Source organism: Falco punctatus, assembly GCF_963210335.1.
Source record: "Falco punctatus genome assembly, chromosome: 4".
Taxonomy (NCBI): domain Eukaryota; kingdom Metazoa; phylum Chordata; class Aves; order Falconiformes; family Falconidae; genus Falco; species Falco punctatus.
Window position 1 is genome coordinate 112,419,351 of NC_137583.1, and position 8,045 is coordinate 112,427,395.

The 8,045-nt window shown below is 59.5% G+C and overlaps 1 protein-coding gene across 1 annotated transcript; it reads left to right on the plus strand.

The window, feature by feature from the left end:
• Positions 1 to 5,988: 5,988 nt before the first annotated feature.
• SP8 (Sp8 transcription factor) lies at positions 5,989 to 7,598 on the plus strand. Its single transcript, XM_080382357.1, has one exon. It carries the CDS (start codon positions 6,075 to 6,077, stop codon positions 7,518 to 7,520), a length of 1,446 nt encoding a protein of 481 aa, XP_080238483.1. The 5' UTR covers positions 5,989 to 6,074; the 3' UTR covers positions 7,521 to 7,598.
• The last annotated feature ends 447 nt before the right edge of the window (positions 7,599 to 8,045 follow it).

Sequence of the window (8,045 nt, forward strand, 5' to 3'; positions counted from 1 at the left end):
CTATGCTTTCGGGTGCTGTAGGATTTGTATATGCAAGTGTCTATCACACCCACACATTTATATACGCGCACATATGCACACGCGCGCATGTATATATATGTATTTGTAAGTTTATATATAAATAGCATGTATTTCGGGGCATGACCCAGCTTCAAGCAGCCTTCCTCAATGGGGACGTCCTGTCTTGCACACCGATTTTTCAAACGTTTACTGTATCTTCTCACCCGTTTGTAAAGCTTGTACAATGATTTGAACACGTGTGGTTAAACCATCGGACCCAGAGCAGCTCCTAGATTATTTGTAATTAAACACAATTCCCAAAGTAGCATTTATCTTCCCGAAACTGCGATTGCAATTGTCAACCGTCTGGAGGAGACGCGGGGTAATCTGGAAGCATTACCTCCTCTCCTAACGGAGCAGAATGAAAAGAAATCGATACCGCTGAGGAGAAGAATTTAGTAGTTTTTAACTGTAAGTGGTGCCTGGGAGAAAGTGATATATAACAGGAAAAACAGAAAGCAGCTTAAACGAATCTATCCTAGGAAGTACTGGAGCGCCCGGCTCCGCAGCCGGCGGCGGGGGTCCGCGCTGCCCCGCACGGCTGCCGGCGCGCCCAGCCCGGGAGCTCGCTCTCCCCGCCGGAGCCTCCCGGTACTTACATGACCGCCCAGGAACCGCCGATGCGTGCACAGCGACAACATATCGGGGGTGGGGGGGTGGGGGTGGGGGGTAGGGGAAAAGGGGAGAAGAAGGAGATGTGGATCGGGTCTGGGCGCACACCGGCGATGTAAACAGGGTGGGTGTGAAGGTGCCTCTTCCTCTCCCTCCCCAGACACTCACACGCCAGCATGTGCACCGCGTCTTCCCGGGCTAATCTAATTACGGGGACCTTTCAGAGGCGCAGCCAGCTTGCTGCCTTTTTTTTGCCTTCCCCCCCCCCCCCCCCCCCCCCCAGGCCCAGACAAATAAATAAATGAATGCCGAAGGATGTGAATCCCTTCCGCCGGCTGCGAGCAGGCAGGTCGGCGTGTGCCCTCGCCGAAGTGGCTCAGCGAGGAGCCCGGGGTCTGCCGGGCATGTCCCCGCTGCCTGCGCGGGGGAGCAGCCAGGCCGTGCGACGCTGCGCTGCGCTCGGGCAGGGAAACGCGGGGCGGGCAGAGGGACGGGGAGGCCGGCAGGGTTAGCAGGTACCTGGAACAGACACGTTTGCCTTGATGGAAGAAATAATGCCGGCAACCTACATAGCGATAGGTGCGGCACCAGCGCACACGCACTGTCCGCTGTCGCCAGGCTGCGCCGGGTGCCCGACTGCGAGCCCCGCTCAACCGAACTACCTGGTGAGGCAGTGAGAGAGGCGTCCCAGGTAAACCACAGCAATGCAGGGGGGCGAATGGAGGTTAAAGAACGACACGAATCATCCCCTTTGGTCAGTGACCACCAGGCACCGCACGGTCCTTTCTGGCCGGTGACTGATTTGTTTCGTTTACGTGCTATCCCCCTTTTTCCTCTCCCCGTCCAAGCCGAGCCCTCCTGCGCCTAGAGAATTGCTTGTCACCCCTCGGTAAATCTTCCAGGTGACAGCTTCCAGGTGAAGGTGGCGGGCGGAGGGGACTTCTGGTCCCCACCTCCCCAGGGGCAGCGGGCGCGGCGCGGCAAACCCGGGGGGAACGCAGCGGCTTCCAGCGCACGGAGCGCTGCGAGGGCGAGGGCAAGGGCCCCGTCCAGGGGCTTTTCCCCGTGCGGACCACGGGAGCGGAGCTGGGAGCCGCGGGGCGCCGAGGAACCGAGGCTTCGTCCTGGTGGGACGCCTGCAGGGCGGCGGAGCGGAGCCGCGCAGCCGGGAAGGCACGGGTGGGTCAGGCTCCAGCCTTGTGCCCATGAATTGGCGGAAGTGTGGCGTGAAACGCGCTCCCTCGCTAATACCAACATTCGGCACACGGCGTGGTCAGCAGCCAGTTTAATCTTCCCAGCTGTGCCTTTTCCGATAGCACAGACCTCTGTTTCCCCAAAGAGAAGTCTCCCCTCTACACCCCGATAGAGGTGTCTGTAGACAGACAAGGACCCCTGAGGTACAGCGGTCCATCCATCTCTGTCTGCTCGCCGGCCGCAGCCCGGAGGGTCAGGGGTTTCTCTGAGGAAAATACACACACACACACACACACACACACACTCCGAAAGGTTAGAGACAGCTATCCTTGTGGCTAAAGTTCCGCGATTGCTAATGTATATTGTAGACACAAGATGTTAGGTAGACTTGAGCAAGTTGTTCCCAGGATGTAAATTAGGTCCCAAAAGCTGTTGTCCAAATCGAAGAAACAGAGAATTTAATCTGGGAGACTATCCATCATAGCCTGTAATAAAGGGAGCGACATGGATGAGACAGATGATATGATTAAGGAGCTGTGGTCGTTTTAATTAACTTTTTGCTGTCCTGTAATGATCAAACTGGTCAACAGACCCGGTCAATAAGCATGTTAATATCAAACAAATAAAACCAGGGATGATTAAAAACCTCCTGGTTTATTAAATTTGAAATTCAAATGAAATTTATGCTGCAGATGCATACAGAATGCTAATAGATTTTAGCTTTATTGAGAGTGGATCCCACAGGTTTTCAAGAAACAGCACGAACATTTATCTACTCCCGTACATTAAACTTCAAATGGAAAAAAAAATGTTTTAATTAATTTCGGGAAAACCTCTCCTTGCTGGCTCACCCCCCCCCACCCCACCCCACCCCCCCCCCGCCCTCACCTGCATGTTATGTTAATGTACTGCACCCTTAAGTGCAGTGGTCAATAACGCAAATGCAAACAAAATTGTAAGCTTCCTTAAGTCCTTTGCCCAGCAGGCAATGTATACAAAGGGGGAAGGTAACAGATGTTTCCATGGCGAATTCAGGAAAGATCAGCTCACCGCTCTCAAAGTTCAGAAGCTGCTGCTTTTCCAGTTTCAGGGAAATTATCAAGGTAGCAGAAGGATGCCACTGACAGGAGTTTTGTGATTCCTATTCTTTCCTGATGTATTTGCCTTTTTTCCTCCCTCTCTGATGAGTTCCCTTGTAAAGTCTCCCACGACTATTTTTACAACGAGTTTTTAATAATTTCCATCACGGTGCTTTTAAAGGAAAAGCGCACTGAAAATTGAGGACTTTCCGTCCCAAACCAAGAGAGTCAGGGCAAGCATCGGGACAAACAAACACGAAAAAGATCAAGAAAGGACACGCTTCCTCTGGGCAGACAAGTGCAGACAAAATAGGGATGCGAAGGGAGGACACACCCGGCGAGGCTCTCCTAAAAACAGATGTATCACTAACGCCTTCTCCTTCCCCGGTGGACGGCGAAGTCTCCCAGACTTCGCGGGGCTGACAGGAATGCGTGTCGATCTTTTTACCTAACCTGGCACACCACAAAATGCGATTTTCTGTTCCTCTAAAATATAATGCTCACGATGCTTGTTTTGCTCTTACGCTTTCTGATCTATGTCTTAATAGTGCCTCCCCACCTCCTGCAGATAAAGGAAGTAGAGATAAAAAGTTAATAAGCATTCATACAAGGGAGTATCTCCGGGAAACGTCCTTCCCCTCTTCGCGGGTGATAGTATTGATTAAATTAAACCCGAAATTTAAACAAGTGTGCATTGGGTCTGTAAAATGAATATCATTATAGAAGGAGACCAAAGCAATGAAGTTAATTCTTTTTTATTTGTTAAACGGAGTTCCCTCCTTCCCCCACCCCTTCCTCCTTCTGGGCTGGCCTGTCACGCCTTCTCAACAGGCTAAAATCATTCAGAGCAGCTCGCGGAGAGAAACGCGACATTTATGGTAACCGCCAGCCTTCAGAGAAAGAGAACAGTTCATTAATTTACTTCACTCTTACTTCAAAGTATGATAATGTACGTTACCCCCTTGATCAATAGATATGATGTACAGTCAATATCCCCACCACACGGAAGCGGGTCAAAACCGAGGCCGGGAGGAAAGAAACAGCCCCCACCAAGCAAAGCTCCGTGAGGACCTTGCTGCGGAAACCCCCGGGGGTGAGGGCACCTGGGCGAGCGGGGCCGGGTCGGGGTGGCCCCAGCGGGCGGCTCCCCCCGGGACCACGGCTGCTCTTCCCCGCAGCCGCCCGGCGCTGGGCGAGGAGCCGGGGGGGAGCGAAGCGCTCACGGCCGAGCCCCGGCTGCTTCGGGAGCAGGCGGCGGGGGCCGCCCGGTTGTACCGGTGCCTCTCGGGTGGGCTCCGACGGGGCCGCGCTGCGCAAAGCTCCTTCGCGTACCTCCTCCTCAGCCCGGAGGGGGGGGGGGGGGGGCTAAAAACGGCGGGTCTGCGAGGGCGGGGGGCTGGGGTGACTGCAGGCAGCTGTCGCCTGAAGTGCTGTTGTCCCCCGCCCTCCACCCACCCGTACCGAAGGAAACGGGGAGAGGGAGCACTGAGCAGAGCGGGGTGGGGTGGGGAGACCCCGCGGAGAAACGGGATGCTCCATCGTTGCGCTAATCATAGTAACGCCGAGGAGGATGATATAAACATCCATACAAATGTCAACCGGAAAAAAAAAAATTAATCTGTTGTCAGATTACCCGCGGGGGGAGGGCAGTGAGGGGTGGAAAGGGGAGACCGGGACGAAGCAGCGCGACCTGGGGGCGAGGGGGCCCGGAGGACCGGGACGCCGCTCGACGACGTGACAGCGTGAGGTCATCAGCGCCGTCGGCCGGCGGGGCTCGACGGCGCTGATGACCTCACGCTGTCACGTCGTCGAGCGAGGCGACGGGCCCAGGGATTGGCTGGCGGCGGCTCAGCGGCACTTCAAAGCCGGCGAGGGAGCTACAATTGTGGTGGAATGGGCGGAACTGATCATTGTATTGCACACCTCTAAAAAAAACACTGCCTCTGATTTATCAATATAAAAAAGATCCTCTGAGAGGAGGGCACTTTTGTGTGATGGCAACTTCACTTCTAGGGGTGAGTCTAAGGATTTTTTTCTCTTGCTGGTTTAATTGGTTTCTTTTTATTGTCGATTGGAGGGGGTTAAAATAACCCCTGTCTTGACCGGGGCTATCAGTCTCCTCTATTCATCCTTTTTTTTTTTTTTTTCGTCTTTTTTTTTTTTTTTCTTTTTTAACTGAAGTACAAGTGAGTTTAGGAGAAAAGAAAGAGTGAGAGGGGGAAAAAGGGGCAGAGTCACTTTTCAGCGAGCAGGAAAAGGTTTTAAGGGCATTTGTAGAAACAACCTACAGCGCCCGGGCTGTGCTGTTCCTGTGCCCCCGGAGAAGTGGCCTTTCTTCTTTACATGTGACTGCTAGAAGGAAAAAAAAAAAACCCAAACCAAAAACCCAAACCAAAACCCAAACCCAGCACTGTCGTTTTTCGTGTGCAATTTCCAATTTGCAACAGATTGTGGCTTTTTATTTCCCTTTAAAATATCACAGCCCGCCGTGTCCAGCAGGTACGTTGAACTTGTGTATACATACATATGTACATATGTTAAATTTATATATATATTTAATTATCGTTGGTACGTAAATGAGGCTTATTTCAAGGAAGTGTTTTGTTTCTTTTAAAAAAAGGAGTAATTTGATAATCTTTCAATTCGATATTTAAGAATACAGTCTTACTGGCCTGAGGGACGGGGACCGGTCAGGTCCCGGGGAAAGGGAACAGTCTGAAACGTTGCAGCCGCCGTGCCGGGGGCGTCTTCAAAGCTGCGGTAACAGGCGCAACTTTTTCCCCCTCTCATTTTTCACCCCCTTTTTTAACCCTAACCCTTCCCGAGGCCCTCCGTGGGAGGAGGGTTGGATGGTGGGAAAAAAAGCCTCGGAAGGCTCTTGGAGGCAGAGCCGCGGCTCCGGCGAGGTGGTCCTCCCACGGAAGTCGCGAAACTTTGCGGCCGCGGCCGGGCGGCGGAGCGGAGCGGAGCGGTGAGGAGCGGGGCCGGGCGGCGGAGCGGAGCGGTGCGGAGCGGGGCTGGGCGCGGGGCGGCGGTGGGGCCGCTCCGTTCCGTCCCTGACGCCGGCGCGGCGGCCTCTCCCCTCTGTGCCCGCAGGAGGAACCGCGGGTAGGCTCCACGCCGCTGGCCATGCTCGCCGCGACCTGCAACAAGATCGGCAGCCCCAGCCCCTCGCCGTCCGCCCTCTCGGACAGCGCGTCCTCCTTCGGCAAAGGCTTCCACCCCTGGAAACGCTCCTCCTCCTCCTCCTCGTCCTCGGCGGGCAGCTGCGGCGCCGTGGGCTCCGGCCTCCCGGGCTTCGGCGTGGCGGCCGCGGCGCGCAACGGCTCCTCGGCGGCGGCGGCGGCGGCGGCGGCGGCCGCCCTCGTCTCGGACTCGTTCAGCTGCGGCGGCTCGCCGGGCTCCAGCGCCTTCTCCCTCACCTCCAGCAGCGCGGCGGCCGCCAGCTCGCCCTTCGCCAACGACTACTCCGTCTTCCAGGCGCCGGGCAGCGCCGGCGGCGGCGGCGGCGGCGGAGGCGGCGGCGGCGGGGCAGCGGGACAGGAAGCGGCGGCGCACCAGCCCGTCTTCATCTCCAAGGTGCACACGTCGGTGGAGGGGCTGCAGGGCATCTACCCGCGGGTGGGCATGGCGCACCCCTACGAGTCCTGGTTCAAGCCCTCGCACCCGGGGCTGGCCGCCGGCGAGGTGGGCTCGGCGGGCGCCTCCAGCTGGTGGGACGTGGGCGCCAGCTGGATCGACGTGCAGAGCCCCAACGGGGCGGCCGCGCTGCCCGGCTCGCTGCACCCGGCGGCCGGCGGGCTGCAGACCTCGCTCCACTCGCCGCTGGGCGGCTACAACTCGGATTACTCGGGCCTCGGCCACTCGGCCTTCAGCAGCGGCGCCTCCTCGCACCTCCTCAGTCCCGCCGGGCAGCACCTCATGGACGGATTTAAGCCGGTGCTGCCCGGCTCCTACCCGGACTCGGCCCCCTCGCCGCTGGCCGGCGCCGGGGGCTCCATGCTGGGCGGCGGCCCCGCCGCACCGCTGGCCGCCTCGCCGCGCTCCTCTGCCCGCCGCTACTCGGGCCGCGCCACCTGCGACTGCCCCAACTGCCAGGAGGCCGAGCGTCTGGGGCCGGCGGGGGCCAGCCTGCGGCGCAAGGGGCTGCACAGCTGCCACATCCCTGGCTGCGGCAAGGTCTACGGCAAGACCTCGCACCTGAAGGCGCACCTGCGCTGGCACACGGGCGAGCGGCCCTTCGTCTGCAACTGGCTCTTCTGCGGCAAGCGCTTCACCCGCTCCGACGAGCTGCAGCGGCACCTGCGGACCCACACGGGCGAGAAGCGCTTCGCCTGCCCCGTCTGCAACAAGCGCTTCATGCGCAGCGACCACCTCAGCAAGCACGTCAAGACCCACAGCGGCCCCGGCGGCGGCGGCGGCCCCGGCGGCGGCGGCCCCGGCGGCGGCCCCGGCTCCGGCGGCAAGAAGGGCAGCGACACCGACAGCGAGCACAGCGCGGCCGGCAGCCCGCCCTGCCACTCCCCGGAGCTGCTGCCGCCCCCCGAGCCCGGCCACCGCAATGGCCTGGAGTGACGGGCGGAGGCGCGGGGCCGCCGCGACCCCCCGGCCCGCCGCCCCCCGGGGCGCTCGGCGGCCCCGCGGCGGGGACGCGGACACGTAAGTAGCCGGCGCGGCTCCGCAGGGTCCGCGCTCAGCTCCCGCGGCCGCACCGCTGCCCGCCCGCAGCCCGGCACCGGGCGGCCGGTGCCCTCGGGCCGCGCAGCCCCCGCGGTGGCGGCAGGGGAGCGGCTGGGCAAGGCGCGAGAGCCGCGACTCGCCGGGGGGCAGCCCCGCGGCCGCCTCCCCTCCCCCTCGCCTTGAGACCCCCCGTCGGCTTGCCTTTAGAGCGGAAAAAACCACGCTCTCTCTCGCTTTCCCGCTGGAAACCGTCCCGCACCCCCTCCCGCCGCTAGCCTCGGTGCGGCAGCGGTGCCGCGGGCGGGCGGGCAGGGGTGCCCCGCGGAGGAGGTTCCGACGGCAGCGCCCGCCAGCCGCCGCCGCTGTCCCCTCACAGCGCCCAGCGGAGACCCGGTGCTGCCCGCACCTCGTTAACTGCTC

Excerpts from the sequence above, each read along its gene's own strand:
- SP8 (XM_080382357.1), top strand. The coding sequence starts at position 6,075 with ATGCTCGCCGCGACCTGCAACAAGATCGGCAGCCCCAGCCCCTCGCCG.